Here is a 20,781-nt window from a genome sequence, read left to right as displayed (position 1 = left end):
TACTTTTAGCAACATATTTTCTGTTTTTATTTTTATAAACACAGTCTTCCATAGAACCCCAAATAAAATTGAAATAGATAAATCTGGTGCTGCATTAGTTGAAATAAGGGGTCCCCAGAAACTGTCCTGATGTAGCTGTTGTCCCCACCCCTTCTCCTAGACAGTTTTCTGGGTCTCTGAGGAAGCCAGTTTGAGAACCAGTGAGGGCTCTAGGACTACAGCAGTCTTGATAAAGTTTAGTAATTTCAGAAATTCTTTAATATAGCTATAAAAGTAGATTACTAGGTATAATTGTTACCAATATTCAAAGAATTGGAGGCTTTCTTCGCACTACATTATATTATAATCCCATACAGAAAATTTTCCAGTTTTACCTATAGACACCCTCACCTTCTGTAACTATTAAAACCCCATCGCACAACACATGTTTTTACATCACAGCTCTCCCAAAGATCTCCAGACTTGAGTAAAATTGCAAAACAAAGTTGAATTTTAAGTACTGGATCTGTGTCATGGGCCCTCCAGCTTCAGGGAGGTGACAAGTACGGGTCTGTTCCTGGGTCCTCTGTGGCCAACGCAGAACTTGGTGAAGAAAGCAATGCTGGGTGGCACATCAGCCCACCAGGACTATCTGATGTTGGCATTCTGCTTGAGGTAGTCCATGTAGCGAGTCAGGAGCATCTTCTGAAACACGCTGCTGTAGAAGGCCCATGACGGGATCACGCTCAGAATGCTTGCCTTTAATAGACAAAAACATAAGTGTCTGGGAGAAAAGAAGAGCAAGGAAGTTGCAAGAAAACATCTCAATTTATATTCATCATCTTTAAAAATGTATATCTGATGACTGAATTTAAGTCCCAAATCTTTCAAGTAGTTGTTAAAGTTTAAATGTCTTGTGACATTTTCTCAGCAAACAGGGTTTTCTCAGGAACGTCAGAACAGTCAAAGCAGTCACTTGGCAGAACAGTCGTGAGGTATTTCTAAATTAATAGAACTCTGTACATAGTAACACCCTCCCTTTCTTCTTTCTCTTAGTGAGCACTTTCTCTTTCTGGTGCTTGATCTCCCAGTGTCTTCATATTCTTTCTAGCAAGATTCTACTAAAATGAGATTCCAGGAAAAAAATCAGAAATGCTTTCCATCACCTGGCACAATGCCTGAGGCACAGTAGGCACTAAGCAAATACCTGAATGCATAAAAGAGTGAATGAACAGGAGAGTGGCCAAGATGGTGGAGCAGGAAGATGCTGAGCTCCCCTCCTCTCACAGGAACACCAAAATTACAACTATTTACAGAACAACTACTGATGAGAGAGACCTGAAGTCTAGCAGAAAAGATCTCCTACAACTAAAGATATAAAGAAGGAACCACAAAGAGATGAGTAAGAGGGGTGGAATGTGGTATAATCAAGACCTATTCCCCCAGGCAGGAGACCCACAAATGGGAAGATAATTACAATTGCAGAGGTTCTCCCCAAGGAGCGAGGGGTCTGAGCCCCACATTGGCCTCCCCAGCCTGAGGGTCCTGCTCCAGGAAGATGAGGCCCCAGAATGTTTGGCTTTGAAAGTCAGTAGGCTTATTTTCAGTAGAGCCAGAGGGCATTAGGATATAGAAACTCCACTTTTAAAGGGCACACAAAATCTCACACACTCTGGGAACCAGGGCAAAAGCCCAACCACCAGTGCACTGGCACTGGCCCCAGGACCCCCAAGGCCCCACAGCCAGCTGTCAGGTCCAAACCTGTCCACCAGCAGGCCAACACCAACTCCAGGACCCCCAGGGCCTTGCAGCCAGAGACACTGGGACCAGGCTCTGCTCACCAGGGGGCTGTCACTATCTCCAGGACACCCTGGGCCTCAGCCCTGAACACAAGCAAGCCAACACCAGTTCCAGGACCCATGGGCCCTGCAGCCAAAGACCCCAAGACCTGGTTCTGCCCACCAGTGGGATGTCACTAGACCTAGAACTCAGTCTTACCTACCAGCAGACAGACACAAGTTCCAAGAACATGACAGCCCCACAGCCTGACATGTCAGGACCTAGCCCACCCATCAGCAGACTAACACCAGCTCTGAGACACCTTGGGCCTCACAGCTGCCCTGGGATCAGGCCCCACTCACCAGAGGGTTGACACCAGCTTTGGGACACCACAGACTCAGCAGCCAGCCATGTGAGGAACCAGCCCCACCCTCTAGTAGGCCAACACTAGATTTGGGATCCCAAGCCCTGTAACCAGCCACCCTGAAGTCTGACCCACACACCAGTGAGGCAGCACTAGCCCCAGGACACCCTGGGGCTCCACAGCCAGCCACCTAAAGACCCAGTCCCACCCACCAGTGGCCAGTAGCCTCCGCAAAAGACAGAACTGGAGGCCAAGCTAGCCTACCAGACCACCCACAGTAATCAGCCTGCCATGACAGAAGAGCCTGCACAGTCCACATGGGGGCACTCCTAGAGCATATATCTTTGTTGACCAGAGGGGAGTACACTTCTGGGATACATAGGACATCTCCCACAAAAGACCACTTCTCCAAGATCAGGAAATGTAACCATCCTACCAGATACATAGAAATAAAAACAGTAAATTAGGCACAATAAGGCAACAGAGGAATATGTTCCAAATGAAGGAACAAGATAAAACCCCAGAAAAAGAACTAAGTGAAGTGGAAATAAGCAATCTATCTGATAAAGAGTTCAAGGTAATGATCAGAAAGATGCTCAAAGAACTCAGGAGAAGAATGGTGTAAGATGAACGGAGTGAGAAGTTAGAAGTTTTTTAAAAAAGAGTTAGAAAATATAAAGAACCAAACAGCGCTAAAGAATACAATGACTGTAATAAAAATACAGTAGAAGGAATCAGTGGATTAGATGATACATAAAAATGTATCAGCAAACTGGATGACATAGTAGTGGAAATTACTGAAGCTTAACAGAAAAAAGAAAAAAGAATTTTTAAAAATGAGAACAGTTTAAGAGACCTCTGTGACATCAAGAATACTAACATTAGCATCACAAGGGTCACAGCAGGAGAAGAGAAAGAGAAGGGAACAGAGAAGATATTTGAAGACATCATAAGGGCTGAAAACTTCCCTAACCTGGGAAAGGAAACAGATATCCAGGTCCAGGAAGCACAGAGAGTCCCAAACATGATCAACACAAAGAAGACCACACCAAGACACATTGTAATTAAAATAGTAAAAATAAAGAGAGAATATTAAAAGCCACAAAGGAAAAGCAACAGTTACATAGACGGGGACTCCCAAAAGACTAACAGCTGACTTTTCAGCAGAAACTCTGCAGGCCAGAAGAGAGTGGCACAGTGTATTGAAAGTGAAGAAAGGGAAAAACCTACAATGAAGAATACTCTACCTGGCAAGGTTTTCATTCAGATTTGAAGGTGAGAAAAAAGGTTTTACAGACAAGCAAAAGCTAAGAGTTCAGCACCATGAAACCAGCTTTACAAGAACTGTTAAAGGGACTTCTTCCCTAGGCAGAAAAGAAAAGGCCACAAATAGAAATATGAAAAGTACGAAAGGAAAAAATCTCATCAGTAAAGTCAAACATACAGCAAAGGTAGTAAATAAACCACATATAAAGCTAGGAGGAAGGTTAAAAAACAAAAGTAGTAAAATCATCTATATCCACAATAAGCAGTTAAGGGATAAACAGAACAAAAGGATGCAAATTATAATGTCAAAAACAGTAAATATGAAGGGTGGGGAGTAAAAATACAGGATTGTTAAAATGTGTTCAAACTTAATAGATCATTAACTTAAAACAATCATGTATATATAGAGATTGCTATATATAAACCTCATGGTAACAACAAACCAAAAACCTATAATAGATATGTTCACACAAAAGAAAAAGGAATCAAAATATAACACTAAAGATAGTCATCAAATCACAAGGAAAGCAAGAAAAAGAAGTAGAAAGGAACAAAAAAGAACTACAAAAACAACTCAATTACAATTAACAAAATGGCAAAAAGAACATACATATCAATAATTACTATAAATGTAAATGGATTAAATGCTCCAATCAAAACACATAGAGTGGCTGAATGGATATAAAAACAAACCCAGTATATATGCTGCCTACAAGAGACTCATTTCAGATCTAAAGACACATACAGGGAATTCCTTGGTGGGCCAGTGGTTAGGGCTCAGCACTTTCACTGCCATGGACCTAGGTTCAATCCCTGGTTGGGGAACTAGGATCCCACAAGCCACGCAGTGCAGAAAAATTAATTAATGAATTAAAGACACATACAGACTGAAAGTGAGGGAATGAAAAAAGATATTCCATGCAAATGGAAATCAAAAGAAAGCCAGGGTACAAAACATACATCAGAAAAAATACACAACGTTGTAAAACAACTATACCCCAATTTAAAAAAAAGAAAAAATACACTTTAAAACAGAGACTGTAATAAGAGAAAAAGTAGGACATTATATAATAATCAAGGGATCAATCCAAGAAGAAGATATAGCTATTGTAAATACATGTGCACCTTACATAGGAGCACATACGTACATAAATATTAACAGACACAAAGCAGAAATTGACAGTAACACAATAATAGTAGGGGAACTTAACAACACACTTACATCAATGGACAGGCCATCCAGACAGAAAATCAATAAGGAAACACAGGCCTTAAATGATACAGTAGGACAGATGAATTTAATAGGTATATATAGAACATTCCCTCCCAAAGCAGCAAAATACACATTCTTTTCAACTGCACATGGAACATTCTTCAGGATAGATTACATGCTAGGCCACAAAACAAGTCTCAGGAAATTTAAGAAGACTGAAGTCATAGTAAGCATATTTTCCAACCACAACTCTATAAGACTAGTTATCAACAAGAAAAAACTACAAAAACCACAAACAAGTGGAGGCTAAACAATATGCCACTAAACAACCAGCGGGTCACTGAAGAAATCAAAAACTGCCTGGAGACAAATGAACACAAAAACAGAATGATGCATAATCTACGGGACACAACAAAAAAACAGTTCTAAGGGTGAAGTTTATAGTGATACAAGCCTACCTCAGGAAACAAGAAAAATCTCAAATAAACAATCTAACCTTACACCTAAGGAACTGAAAAAAGAGAACAACCAAAACCCAAAGTTAGTATAATGAAAGAAATAATAAAGATCAGAGCAGGCATAAATGAAATAGAGACTAAAAAATTAAAATAACAACAGAAAAGATCAATGAAAGTAAGATCTGTTTCTTTCAAAAGATAAACAAAATTGATAAACCTTTAGCCACACTCATCAAGAAAATAAGAGAGAGAACCCAAATCAATAAAATCAGACATGAAAAAGGAAAAGTTACAACCAACACCTCAGAAATACAAAGGATCATAAGATATTACTATGAACAATTATATGCCAATAAAATTAACAACCAAGAAGAACTGGACAAATTACTAGAAATGTACAATCTCCCAAGACTGAACCAGGAAGAAATAGAAAATGTAAACAGACCAATTTTCATAATGAAGTTGAATCAGTAATCAAAAAATTCCCAACATCGCCCAAAACAATAGAAATAAAAGCAAAAATAAATAAATGGGACCTAATCAAATTTATAAGGTTTTGCACAGCAAAGGAAACCATAAACAAAACAAAAAGACAAAGACAACCTATGAACTGGGAGAAAATATTTGCAAACAATGCAACCAATAAGGGCTTAATTTCCAAAATACACAAACAGCTCATATAACTCAATAACAAAAAAAACAGCCCAATCAAAAAATAGGCAGAAGACCTAAATAGACATTTCTCCAAAGAAGACATACAGATGGCCAAAGATGCTCAACATCACTAATTATTAGAGAAATGCAAATCAAAACTACAATGAGGTATCACCTCACACCAATCAGAATGGCCATCATTAAAAAGTCTACAAATAATAAATACTGGACAGGGTGTGGAGAAAAGGGAACCCACCTACACAGTTGGTAGGAATGTAAATTGGTGCAGCCACTATGGAAAACAGTATGGATGGTCTTTAAAAAACTAAAAATAGAGTTACCCTATGATCCAGCAATTCCACTCATGGGCATATATCTGGAGAAAACTTTAATTTGAAAAGATACATACATCCCAATGTTCATAGTCATCACTACTTACAATAGCCAAGATATGGAAGCACCTAAATGTCTATTGACAGATGAATAGGTAAAGAGGATGTGGTATATATGTGTGTGTGTGTGTGTGTGTGTGTGTGTGTGTGTGTGTGTATAACTCAGCCAAAAAAAAAGAAATAATGCCATCTGCAGCAACATGAATGGACCTACAGATTATCCTACTAAGAGAAGTAAGTCAGACAGAGAAAGACAAATACCATATGATATCACTTACATGTGGAATCTTAAAAAAATGGAAAAAATGAACTTATTCACAAAATAAAATAGACTAACAGATGTAGAAAACAAACTTATGGTTACCAAAGGGGATAGCAAGGGGGAGGGAGATAAATTAGGAGTTTGGGATTAGCAGGTACAAACTACTATATGTAAAATAGATAAATAATAAGGTCCTACTGTATAGCACAGGGAACTATATTCAATATCTTGTGATAAACCATAATGGAGAAGACTATGAAAAAGAATATATATATGTATATGTGTATATATATATATATATATATATATATAAAACTGAATACATATGTATAAAACTGAATCACTTTGCTGTATACCAGAAATTAACACAACATTGTAAATCAACTATACTTCAATAAAATTTTTTTTAATTAAAAAATAAAAACTCCCAATAAACAAAGGTCCAGGACAAGATGGCTTCACAAGTGAATTCTACCAAACATTTAGAGAATTAACACCTATCCTTCTCCAACTATTCCAAAAAAAATTTCAGAGGAAGGAGCACTTCCAAACTCATTCTGAGGCCAGCATCACTCTGATACCAAAACCAGACAAAGATATCACACAAAAAAAGAAAATTACAGGCTAATATCACTGATGAACATAGATGCAAAATGTCTCAACAAAATATTAGCAAATTCAACAATACATTAAAAAGATTATACAATCATGATCAAGTGGGATTTATCCCGGGGATGCTAGGATGGTTCAATATCCACAAATCAATCAATGTGATATACCATATTAACAAATTCAAGAATAAAAATCATATAATCGTCTCAATAGATGTGGAAAAGGCTTTTGACAAAACTTAACATCCATTTATGATAAAACCTCTCAACAAAGTGGGTATAAAGGGAACATACCTCAACATAATAAAGGCCATATATGACAAGCCCACAGCTAACATCATACTCAATGAGGAAAAGCTGAAAGCATTTCCTCTAAGGTCAGAACAAGAAAAGGATGCCCATTCTCATCACTTTTATTCAACATATTAGTGGAAGTCCTAGCCACAGCAATCAGATAAGAAAAAGAATCAAAAGGAATCCAAGTTGGAAAGGATGAAGTAAAACTATCACTGTTTGCAGATGACATGATACTATACATAGCAAATTCTAAAGAGATCCAAGCAAACCACTAGAACTCACCAATGAATTCAGTAAAGTTTCAGGATACAAAATTAATATACAGAAACCTGTTGTATTTCTATACACTAGCAACAAACTATCAGAAAGATAAATTAGGAAAACAATCCCATTTACCATCACATCAAAAAAATAAATAAAATACCTTTTAACTAAGGTATTTCTGTACTCAGAAAACTATAGGACACTGATGAAAGAAATTGAAGATGACACAAAGAGATGGAAAGATATAACATGCTCATGGATTGGAAGAATTAATATTGTTAAAATGACCATACTGCCCAAACAATCTACAGAGTCAATGCAATCCCTATCAAAATACCAATGGCATTTTTTCAAAGAAGTAGAACAAATAATTCTAAAATTTTCATGGAAACACAAAAGATCTTGAATAGCCAAAACAATTTTGAAAAAGAAGAACAAAGCTAGAAGTATCATGCTACCTAATTTCAAACTATACTATAAAGCTACTATAATCAAAACAACATGATACTGTCACAAAAACAGACACATAGATCAATGGAACAGAATAGAGAACTGAGAAATGAACTGACACTTATATGTGCAATAAATCTACAACAAAGGAGAAAAGAATATACAATGAGGAAAAGACAGCCTCTTCAATAAATGGAGTTGGCAAAACTGGACAGCTACATGAAAAGAATCAAACTGGACTACTTTCTCACACCAGGCACAAAATTAAATTCAAAGTGTATTAAAGACTTAAATGTAAGACTTGAAACCATAAAATTTCTAGGAGAAAATATAGGCAATATGCCCTTTGACATCAGTCTTAATAATATTTTTGCATATATCTCCTTAGGCAAGGGAAACAAAAGCAAAAATAAACAAATGGGACTACATCAAACTAAAAAGTTTTGCACAGCTAAGGAAACTATCAACAAAGCAAAAAGGTCACCTACTGAATGGGAGAAGATAGTTCCAAAAGATTTATCTGTTAAGGGGTTGACATCCAAAATACACAAAGAACACATACAACTTGACATCAAAGAAACAAACAACTTGATTTAAAAATGGGCAGAAGCCAGGACATGGAAACAACCTAAATGCCTCAACAGAGGAATGGATAAAGAAGATGTGGTACATTTATACAATGGAATATTACTCAACCATATAAAAGAATGAAATAATGCCATTTGCAGCGACCTGGATGGACCTAGAGATTGTCATACTGAGTGAAGTCAGTCAGAGAAAGATAAATATCATAGGATATCCCTTATATGTGGAATCTAAAGAAATGGTACAAATGAACCTATTTACAAAACAGAAGTTGAGTCACAGGCATAAAAAAAAAAAACTTGTGGTTACCAGGGGGGATAATAAGGGGAGGAATAAATTGGGAGATTGGAAATATACACACTACTATATATAGAATAGATAACTAATGAGAACCTACTGAATAGCACAGGGAACCCTATTCAGTACTCTGTAATGACCTATATGGGAATAGGATCTAAAAAAGAGTGGATATATGTGTGTGTATAACTGACTCACTTTGCTGTACAACAGAAACTAACACAACATTGTAAACAGCTATACTCCAATAAAAAATTAATTAATAAAAAATAAAAATTTTTAAATTAAAAAGAAAAAAATGGGCAGAGGATTCAAATAGACATTTTCCCAAAGAAGACATATAGATGTCCAACAGGCACATGAAAAGATGCTCAACATCACCAATCATCAGGGAAATGCAAATCAAAACCACAATGAGATAGCACCTCACACTTGTCAGAATGACTATTATGAAAAAAACAAGTAACAAGAGCTGACAAGGATGTGGAGAAAAGGGAACACTCATATGCTATAGAAAACAGTATGGAGAGTCCTGAAAAAATTAAAAATAGAACTACCAAACCATCCAGCCATTCCATTCCTAGGTATTTATCTAAAGAAAATGAAAACACTAATTTGAAAAGATATATGCACCCTTATGTTCATTGCAGTACCATTTACAGTAATCAAGATATGGTAGCAACCCAAGTGCTCATCAATAGATGAATGGATAAAGAAGATGTGATATATATATATAATGTAATTTATAATTAATTGTAATAATTTGTATAGTAATAATTAGTATATGTAATAATTTATATATAATATATATAATATTACCCAGCCATAAAAAAGAATGAAATTTTGCTATTTGTGGCAACATAGGTGGACCTAAAGGGAATTATGCTAAGTAAAATAAGTCAGACAGGAAGACATATACTGTATGATTTCACTTATATGTGGAATCTAAAAAACAAAACAAATGAACAAACATAACAAAACATAAACATAGATCCAGAGAACAAACAAGTGGTTGCCAGAGGGGAGGATGGTGGGGGGAGGAGAGAAATAGAGGAGGGAGATTAAGAGGTACAAACTTACAGTTGCAAAATAATTGAGTCACAGGCATGAAATGTACAGTGTGGGGAATATAGTCCATAATTATGTAATATCTTTGCATGGGTGAGAAATCAAATTTAGACTTATCATGGTGATCATGTTAAAATGTACAGAAGTATCTAATCACTATGTTGTGTAACAGGAACTAACATAAAATTGTAAGTCAATTATTCTTCAAAAACAAACAAACACATAGCAAAAGAGATCAGATTTGTGGTCACCAAAGATGAGGGTATGGCATGGGTCCTTGGGGGAGTGGGAAGTGAATGAAGGCAGTCAAAAGGTACAAACTTCCAGTTAAAAGATAAAAAGGTACTAGGGAAGCAGTGTACAACATGATAAATATGGTTAACACTGTTGTATATTATATATGAAAGTTGTTAAGAGAGTAAATCCTAAGAGGTCTCATCAAACGAAAAAAAATTTTTTATCTCCTTAATTTTGTATCCATGTGAGATGATGAATGTTCACCAAACTTATTATGGTCATCATTTCATGTAAGTCAAATCATTTTGATGTACACCTTAAACTTATAGAATGCTGTATGTCAATTATATCTCAATAAAACTGGAAGAAAAACATTCTTTTAAAGAGTTAATGAATGGAAATGAGTCATAGCAAGGTGTAAATTATTATCATGGAGTATTTGCTTTGAAAAGGAGGGGAAGCCTCAAGTTGAGGCACAAATGCGTATTGCTTTTCAGGCAAGAGGCACAGGCCTTGGAAGGTTCTTGCCCTCAAATTACACTTGTGTCCTATAAGGCAGGTCCAGGCCCCCAGAAGTAATCATCTTGTCCACAGTGTGATCCGGTTAATCCAACATTCCTCAATCTACCTACAAAACAACAGAAGTTCAACTAGAGGAAAACTTGAGCCTTGTGGGCAGCTTGAACCTTCAGATTTTTGCAGTCCTCTGAGGTATCCCAAAGCAGGAAACTAAAGATGGTTTCTGGGAACCAAAGTAGAGCTCTTCATCCACTGGCCAAGTCTATGAATCAGTGCAACATCTTCTTCAAGAACTTCATTTTTCTCCCAGACAGAGCTTTTTTTATTTCACAGCAAAATCAAGCCCTTCCATTAGCTTTGTCTTGAACTAAATGTTTTGGCTTACTGAAGTCAGCCATAAATAAAATAAACTGAAATCCCAGGTCCCCAGAAAATGTTCTAAAAGGCCCCCTCTCCCATCCCCATCTTTATCTACCTTCTCCCAACCTGGAGGTGCCATGTAGAAGGAAACAGAAAATGTTTGGCATCAGACAAAAGTGGACTTAAACCCTTGCATCACCTTTACCAGTCAGGTGGTCTTGGGCCCTCTGATCCATCTGAGCTTCATCTGATCTGATCCAGCTCTGAGCTTTGGTTTCCTCAATGTAAAAGGGGAGCCAAATGTCCTGTCTCACAAGATGTTTAGGAGAATTAAATGAGGTAACTATGAAGCCCCAAGTTCCACACGGATTCTTAGGTAGAGGCTCCAGTCCCACCTCAACTGCTGCCCCAAAACTCCTTGAGGGTAGAGAGCATCCTGTCTTTGCCTCACCTCTTTGAAATGGAAGACTTGCTTGTTTACTGGTTGATTCTACTTGATTACCCATAACTTTAGATTCAACGATCTTTCTAAACCCTGGCAAATTCAAAATTGGTTTTAATGGTTTTAATGATTTATGTGTTTTCCTTTGTTTTCTCTTTTGCTTCACCAGGCACAAAGACTTTTTCCTACTGTTTTTGGCATCTGTTTACCAGTAGAGATTAGAATTTGTTACATAAGAAATCAAAGAGAAAAGAAAAAAAAAATTCAACTTTTGACATCTAGAATTGGATTACAGTATGTATGTAGCAAGACAATAGTCTTGCAAGCCATGCTATTGTCTCAAGAAAACATTTTCTAAATGCTAATGGATTCCATTTAAAACATCAATATCCTGGAGGACTAAAAGTTCTGCTAAGGGGAGGAGAGGATGTCTTATCCACTGGAGCTACCTAAATCCCTCTGAGATGGACAGGATGTGACCCTGGGAAAGCATACAAAAAGCCTGTACTTTTTCTGCCCTGGATATGGTGGGAGGTACAAGAGAGAAAGAGGAAGACGTGGCCAGATGTGTGTCCTCTGATGTGTGTCCTCTGAGCTTACGCAGGAGGGCTGGGGGCCTGGGGTGAAGGATAGGAAAGTGTGATAAATAAGTAATGGTAGCAAAGGAGGGTTTATTGCCTCCACTCTGCTGGAGTGCAGCCACAGAATATTATCTCAGTGTGGCGAGGTAAGTGCTGAGATTTGGTTTTCCAGCATCCCTCAGGTTCAAATTGGTGCTGATGCAGAGTAGAGAGCCAGAGGGCCTCTGTGAACCAAAGCTGCAGATGGACAGCTGGCCTCTGGCTGGATGAGGGAGGTAGCAGAGATTCAGGCATGTTCAGCCATCAGTAGCTGGGGAATGCATTGGCCTAGCCAAAAGGACAGAAGGAGTCATCCCCACAACCCCACAGACATAAACCAGCAAGGTGAGCAACCAACAGATTGATTAGGGACACCAGCCACACACACTTAAGGACCAGCAGGAGATCATAGGGACTCTTTCCCCAGTGTCATTTTAGTGAGAGAGGCCAGAAGAAGGGACACTCAGGCAAGACTGAACATTTTTCTCTAAATAATGGACAGCATATTTCCTAAATGGACAGTTTAGATTATCAGATCAAACTTAAGTTTAGACTCATTAGACATTCTACTAATTTGTTTTCGTGCCACGCAGCAAGTAGTGGTCTGAAGAAAAACCAGATCAGCAATAGGCAAAATAAAGATCTTATATTCTTTCTGCTTGTCCACTTGGCACTGTGTGTTCAAATGGTGATTCTGCACATTGTTGAGATTCTACAGTAAAAGTAGCAAGTAATCAGCTAAGGCAATTCAGTATCTCTTGCCAGAGTCTCAGTACTGAGTCCCAGGAGACAGCTGAACGCTTTGGGAGGATTTAGTGCATTGACCCATGAATCTCTCTAGCATCAGAGAGAGACAGAGAGAAATAAAGAAGCCTAATTCCCATGGTAGAAAAACATATGAGGCAGAGGAGAAAGTTGACATATGAAGGGAAAGTCGAAGATCCGTCTAAAATTCTTTGGTGACGCTGGAAACAGAACTACCCTGACACTGTTTGTTTGTTTTCAGTATTAGTGTGAAACTCAAGTCTACCTTTGTTTCATGTTTGTGTTTTTTCCTAAAAGTAGCCCAGGGATGGTAAGAACTCCTCGTGCCATATACTTCAGACTTTATTTCCACGTTTGATGAAGTCCGTGGTGTACAGGAACCAGATTGTACTTTCTCACGAGAGCCAATTGTGAGCTCTCCTCCTGAATTCATGTGCAGTGACCACACACTGGTAGCTTAACATCAGTCATGGAAATCAGCAAACGCTACAAATCAAGGTGTTTTGTTTTATTTTTGGTTTTTTCCTGCATAGTTAAACATTTACTGGCACAGAGGGCCAAGGATATCGACAGCTCCTACAGGGAAGCACCCTGTGTTTTGGCCTGACCTTCACAAAGCTCTGGGAGCTGCCTTACTTTCTGAGGGCAGAGGTGAGGCAGTCAAGGGTGAGATTTGCCAACTTCAGAGTTATCTATAGGCTGGGCACCCAGTGCTTCAGCTTCTCCTTCCCCTTGCTAGATACGCCTTTTCACAGGCTGGATTACCTTCAGCAGCATACCTCTGGCATCACTATCCTTGCGTGACAGAGAACGGCTGAAAGCTCCAACAGCAAGGAAGAGCTGGCTAAGCCCTGCTAGGGCCCCCTGCTTGTCTGTCCTCCCTTGCTTCAAGAAAGGAGAAGTTATCAATTACCAAGATTTCATGGGCGAGGCAGCCACAGGTTTCGTCTCCAATCGTGACATAATTCAGTGATTCTTTAACAAACTCATCAGCAGTCTTGGTTATCATGTTGGTATTTAGATACTTTGTCATTGGGGTTGAAACAGCATACGGGGTGAGCACCTACAATGGGAAATAAAGACCGTAACACAGGAGCAATCTGCCCAGCCCTGAGAAACTAATACCCATTTTACCATCCCTTCATGTTCCAACTCTGTTCCCCCCCTAAAAAGTCTCAGGATACTATATGATAAGAGAACAGTTAAAGGTATAGAACGAGCACAGAGCTGGGAATCAGAAAGGCCAGTTTCTGGCTTAACGTGGCAACTAACTCAAGATGAGGCCTTAGCCACACAACACCAAGTGGTTCAAATGCACACAGGGTGAATGAGGAGCTCTGTCTTAGAGCATGTTCCCCAACTTAGAAAGTGAAAATGCAGGACACCCAGTTATATTTGAAGACAAACAATGGAAAAATTTTCAGTTTAATTATATCCCAAGTATTGCATGGGATGTACTTATTCTCAAAAGATTATTTGTTATCTGAAATTCAAATTTAACTGGATGTCCTGTGTTTTATCTGGCAACCCTATCACAGAAGTTTATTTCTAACACATATAACCAAATTGGAGCACTTTCAAGTACTTTAGATTCCCACTTTCACACTTCGGTTAGGAGCCAGGAGTGGCACATACCTCATAATCTTTCCTGTCATGGTAAGAAAAATAAACAACAGAAGACTGTACCCTGAAAACCCAATACCATGTTTCCACTGGTGGTCTCACCACCTTGTGGCCTGGCATGAGGCTTCATAATGGGGTTTCTTACTTTATTCCCAGACACAGAGACCTTGGCATCTTTAGGGAAAAAAAAATATCCATGCTTGTTTTCTTTTTCTTCACATCACCTTTGAAATTTTTGTCACATCACTTTTTTTTTCCTCATCACACTTGAAATTACGTTGTTTCATAATTTAATCCAATATATGTCAGTCAATTCAATTCAATTGGTTCTCATGGAAATGAATGCGGTTATTAATTTGCATAACATTTTTCTTCCAAAGATCTCAAAGTGTATTCTTAGAAAAATATAAGACGCTTGCATTTTCAAACCCAGTTTTCAGATAGGGAAATAATAAAAAGTGTTTCCATTCTTACAGTGAGTTTTGGTTGACAAAACACCTTTATGTATAAAACAAGGGCTCAATAAATATTGGTTAAATTTGCATACTTATTTATTCATTAGATCGTCACAGTAACCCAGAGAAGCAGCTATTATAAACCCCTTTTTACAGATGGGGAAACAAGCTCACAGAGTTTAAGCAGGCTGTCCAAAACACTCAGATAATAAATGGCAGCAGCACTGGGATTTGAAAATCAAACCCAAGAGTACAGTACATACTTCCTCAGGAATTTTACAAATACTTACTGAGCACCAATTACATGCGTGTTTGGAGAGACCAGTTGGTTTTCAGAATGTCACAGTGTCTTTTCCAGGACTTGGAGCAGCTCCGAGGCTTCTGCATGAGGGAAGGGGCTCCCTCCCCCTTCCTCACCTCCTCCCACACCTTCTGCCCCGCAGAACCCACTAACTTAGCAGCTACAGCATCTCTGGCCCACAACTATCAAGATCGAGATGATGCTAAGACTTGATACTCAACACTAATATCTAGTGTTGTTCACCAAATATTTCTAGTTCTTCTTTCTTCCAGACACATGATAGAATTGCACTTCCTGGGTCCCTATGGTTGGGTGGGACCATGTGACCAGACCTGACCAATGAGTATGAGCAAAAGTGACATGTGACTTTTCTGAGCCAGAGCCCTTAATTATCTTTATTCTTTTTTTTTTTTTTTTTTTTTTTGGCTCCATTGGGTCTTTGTTGCTGTGCACAGGCTTTCGCTAGTTGCAGCGAACGGGGGCTATTCTTCATTGCAGTGCACGGGCTTCTCATTGCGGTGGCTTCTCTTTGTTGTGGAGCATGGGCTCTAGGTGCGTGGGCTTCAGTAGTTGCAGCATGCGGGCTTCAGTAGTTGTGGCTCGTGGGCTCTAAAGTACAGGCTCAGTAGTTGTCAGAGCCCCTAAATATCAAAGCAAGTCTCTTGAACTCCTACCACTTTTTCTTTGACATGTCAACTGACAATATCCAAGATGGCGGCTGCTCCATCAGCCTGGGTCCCTGCGTCACTACAGTGAGCTAATCCCCTCTGACAGTTCACAGTGAATGTGTAGCATGAATGAGAAATAAATCTTTGTGGTTTTAAGCCAATGAGATTTTAGGGATTATTTTTTACTGCAGAAAACTTAGCATATATAAGGTAGAGCTGTTGCAAAAGGAATCCGTCCTCAGCTGGGAGCTGGAGAATGGATAGAAGGGAATAATCTCTGATAGGTGAGACTTTAGTTCAGCAGGGCAGAGAATGGGACTGTAGTCTAGTGACAAGTCTGTTACAATCACTCACTACAACTGGGAAGATGATGTTATTTACAAAGCTCCTACTATTAACTCATATCTGCCTGTTGAATAAGCTTCATGCTATAGCTGGTTAATTTATATTGGGATACTCTCACCTGGGTATTTTAATTGAAAATCAGTATGTGCAGCAGTAATTTTAAAAATATAACTGAGTGTGCCTTTTTCATTCCTAATAGTATGTCATCGAACTTCTTCCCAAACAATTAACCGTAAACTGTTTATTCCAGGTTCCAGAAACCACTTAGAGTTAATTGTGTTGCTGAAGGAAGCACATCATATTGCTCAGCCTACAGACAGCAGTGACAACCCAGCTTTGTTTACAGTTAGGACAAGGTCAACTCCGTGACCACTCTGTCATTGTAGGGGAAATGGAGAGCAGAGCATCTCTTCCCCAAGTGCTCAAGAACCAGAGTGTGGAGATCTCTGTGTTCCATCACAGGTGAACAGCCCCCAAGTGAAGCACCCTCTCCCCTTTTCCAACATTGACCAAGTGCCCAGTTTTCTTTTGTTCCTTCTCCACAATTCCTCCCACATGAGCGTGTCTCCTCTATCTAGGTCGGAGAGTAAAGGATGCTTAGACAAGACCCTATTTCTGTCCTGATGCAGCATTGGGTAGCAAGCATTTCTGAGCACTCACTCATCCCACCCCATTTCCTTCTCCAGCACCCAGGGCACGGTGAGGGCAGCAGCAGGCAGAACCACGGTGGCTCCGCTGCCACCTCTATGGTCATAGGGATTCACATGGTGTCATCCAGACCCTCTCTCCTGGTCACACATGCACAACCTGTCCTGCAGGAAGCAGTGGCCCAGGCTCCATGGGGATCCAGAGTTCCCATTCCCAAGGACTCAGAACTGTTGACCTCACCTGGATAATGATTCCTTTCTCTTTATATTCTGCTTGCAGTGCCTTGGAAAATGTGCACACAAAAGCCTGGAGCAAGAAGGAGAAACACCTAAGGACTTGATTCTCTGTCAGAGCCAATTCACTCAGATTTCAAAGGACACCACAGGGAGCTTATCTTCTTCACCTTAAAATGCAGCAGTTTGTCTTGATGGGAGTTAGAACTTCATTTCTTGGTCTGGGAAGAGCTCCCGCAATGAGAAGGAACATACGTTTTGTAATAAATACATACCTAGGGCCACTGCATATAGATACGCTACCCGGGGGGAGCTCTGCCTTGTCTAGAGCACCCACAGTTCCAAAGATTTGTTTTATGGCTAGGGCAAGAGGACACCTGGTGAGGCCTCTGGGATGGAAGGAAACTACAATGTTACTTGCTGGCCAGAGGAGCACAGGGCTCCCAGGCAAGGAAGTGAGTGGGAGCTGGAATTCCATGGGGGCTGCGCTTGCCCGGCTGTGCTGCTGCGAGGCTTCATCAGCCCAGGGGCAGCATCTTTTTCTAATTTGCACCCAGATACTGGCTGACTCGCTCCTCCCTGTACCCAGAAGAGTGCCTCTAGGCAAATCAGTCCATCGCCTTGCCAGATGATCCAAAGGAAAATGCTAAATGGGAAAAACAAAAGGAAGAAGGAGAAGGAGGCTTGGACTACATCTGTCACTCACCTTAGAAGCCGAATATGTGGAGTACAGAGGCCAGGGAAAGAGGGCCACCCCAGAAGATATGTTCAAGATGAGACCTTTCCGCCTAAAAGGCAAGAAACAAAGTTTCAATAGTTTTGCTGCCTGATTACACCTTGAGAAGGAAGAAAATAAAGGGGCTCATGTGAATGCTGGGAAACTTCCACCCTCTCTAGGTTTCCATGTGTGCTAAGTGTTCTGCTTCCAAGAACTGTCAGTGGAACTTCACCTCAATCATGAACTACACCACACAGTGATGCCACTCGGCGGTCAGTTGACTTCAAGAGCTTGTGACTGGAAACAGGGGCTCTGCTACAGCAAAGATCCACCACCAAAATGCAGAGAACCAACTCAGCTCAGACAAGACTCAAGGAGGAAGTGATCCTTCTCTCTCAAATGTGACCATATGAGCTCAAGTTCCCTTCTGACTCATAAAGATGACCCACAACAGGACAGATGTCATATGCAGAATCCTGTCTTGGGTGGAATTTGACAGTCCATCATCTGCTCACACAGGCACTCCTACATAAGTCTCTGGGGTTCTTACTTACTCTTTTGAAATTCAATATCCTTAATCCTTCCCAACTAGATGGATTCAATCCAGAAAAATTAAGAAACTGAAAATTGGAATACAAGGCCAAGCCCCTTCTTTCTCTAGGGAAGATAAAACTATTAACCATTTGCTTTTAGTGAATACCACCTGAGAAAAACCAGCTCCCAAATGGGCATTGTAATAGGGTGATTTAAAACATGGAATAAATAGAGACACTGATGGGGTGGTGATTTTTACCCCAAAACTGGAGTATTCATTCTGACAAGAGCTGAAATGCATAATAACAAAGAGATGATCTTGGTCTCAGGCCAACTTCTGAAGTGTCTTTTACACTCACTGTGAGTTAATTTTTTTAACACAATGCCTGCTGAAACTACTGTTCTCTTCCTCCCTCCAGTATATGCTACATTTGACCTGCAAATATGCTTATCTGCTTGCAAAGCTGGCCTGGTCCAACCATAATCTCCATGTCCTTTCATCATAGTTTTATCATTTGTTAAAGCAGCAGCAGATGAACCATATCCCCCTGGTCCCCAAGTCAGCTGATTGCCAGGCCAGGCAGACCATGGCTTTTCCAAGGAAAGACCTTACCTTGATTCCATGTGTTTCAGAATCAGCTGTGTCATCTATAAGAGAAGGGCAAAGTTAAGCTCTGACAAAGGAACTATGTAGCAATGTGCCGTGGGGACTTAGGAAGTAGGTGTTGGAGGAAACGAGAAAGAGCTTCATCTTCTCAGATGGCCTTGAAAATCTGCTGACACTCACTGGAGGTAATTCTGACAACACTAGAGTCTGGCTGGAACCCATAAAAGGCAACTTAGACAAATGGCAAACAGTTCAGAGGCCTCTGGTTTCTTCTTCATAAAACTGAAGTCTTCCTGGAAAATGAAGGGAGTGAAAAACTATGGAAATTGGCTTATGTCTGTGGGACCAACACTGAGGTTCCCCAGATACCCTTCATTCTGGGAGAGAGGCAAAAGTAGTTTGGCCATTACAAAACTCACACAAGAGTTAGAATTAGGGGACTGTCAGGAAACCTAACAAGTGTCCATGAGTGTCTCACATACAAGGTATGAGATGGAGAAGGACATCTCTTCAATTCAACAGCAGCCTCATTGGCAGCCTGCAGGTGGTCTGTGAAGTAGCTCCCTAGACACAACATGTCTGTTGGCCTGTTGGAATTACAACAGCATTGAAAAATCCCTTCCCCACCCCAACCTACTGTCCCTGGAAGAAGTCTTCCCTGCCAGTTCTGGAGCTTAAATATTTCATTAAGAAAGATTTTCATGTCATAATTTTAAGGCATCCATTTTAAGAATTAAGAAAGAGGCAAACCCATGGACTGAAATGTTCTTGAAAGTACAATTGAGTGGAATCAGGCCCTGTCTTGGGAGCAGGTTTGAGACAGAGAGGATCCAAACAGATGGAGAGAGGCAGAGAAATAGAGGACACTGGGGACCAGAAGACAAGTTTGCTTAATTTTTCATGCTGTCTGGGGCCCTGCATTTCCTAGGAAGGCCCCTAAGCTCATCCCTGGGAGCCTCCAGATAATGTTTTCACTGCTCTGGAGAAGCGGCAGGGGTGGGAGTGGTGAGGGCTTCCTAGACTGGACTGCCTTCTGAAACCCTGGATTTTGAGGGAGGTGAGAGAAGGATGAGGACTAGATCATGTCAACACCCTTTCCTTGCTTCTCCCAACTTCATTAAGGATATAATTGGAGCATTGTTGGACAGCATTTCTCAGTCTCCCAAAAGCCTGACTGGGTGAATGATCCCAATCAGAGACACAACACTGGACTTTGTGGGTCCCTGTCTCAAAGGTTCCAGTATTTAGTCTCTTATCCCACGTTCCCTTTGCCCTCAAACTCATTCTCCCATCTCTGCCTTTGATAGAGAACTCTAGTGTTTCCAGATGGTTCCTTTGGAATAATTAAGTGATACTAGTCATGCTTCCAACCAGCGTGGCCAACTTGGGCATTGCAGACTTAGAAGCTAAACTTCAATTTGTTTTCTTTGTTACTTAAGGAAGTTAGTGTCTACCAAGATATAAAATAATTTTTTTGAAAATCAAAGCATTTCTCTGCTAAAAGAGTCAGAGGGTTGTCAGATACATTTGGGAAACCCTGTGATCAAATGGACCAAGAATGAAAGATCAATGTATCCATTAATGTGAAAGATTTTAGTGGTAAGGCTGCAGACAACAGTGGAACATATAAAACCTTCAATTACATCAGCTGGGGATTTTAAAAAGCCATTGATTGCTCAGCATAAAAAGAATGTATGTACCAATAAAAACTGAGCAGGAAACTATAAAATACCAGTATACTTACAAAAAAAAAAAAAAAACAACCAA

At 39.9% G+C, this 20,781-nt stretch overlaps 1 protein-coding gene across 1 annotated transcript in view; it reads right to left on the bottom strand.

Annotated features, from left to right (window-relative positions):
* Positions 1-333: 333 nt before the first annotated feature.
* The window catches only part of HSD17B3 (hydroxysteroid 17-beta dehydrogenase 3), a 45,958-nt gene continuing 25,510 nt past the window's right edge, over positions 334-20,781 (bottom strand). The window contains exons 7-11 of the mRNA XM_059926311.1: positions 19,021-19,055; positions 17,862-17,943; positions 17,163-17,228; positions 13,796-13,945; positions 334-738 (exon numbers count right to left, since the gene is read on the bottom strand). Of these exons, the coding sequence (XP_059782294.1) occupies positions 628-738; positions 13,796-13,945; positions 17,163-17,228; positions 17,862-17,943; positions 19,021-19,055 (444 nt within the window). The 3' untranslated portion in view covers positions 334-627. The remainder of the gene's footprint in view (positions 739-13,795; positions 13,946-17,162; positions 17,229-17,861; positions 17,944-19,020; positions 19,056-20,781) is intronic.

Source organism: Balaenoptera ricei, chromosome 6 (assembly GCF_028023285.1).
Source record: "Balaenoptera ricei isolate mBalRic1 chromosome 6, mBalRic1.hap2, whole genome shotgun sequence".
NCBI lineage: Eukaryota > Metazoa > Chordata > Mammalia > Artiodactyla > Balaenopteridae > Balaenoptera > Balaenoptera ricei.
Note: the sequence above shows the minus strand (reverse complement) of the source record. Positions and strands in the feature narration are given on the sequence as shown.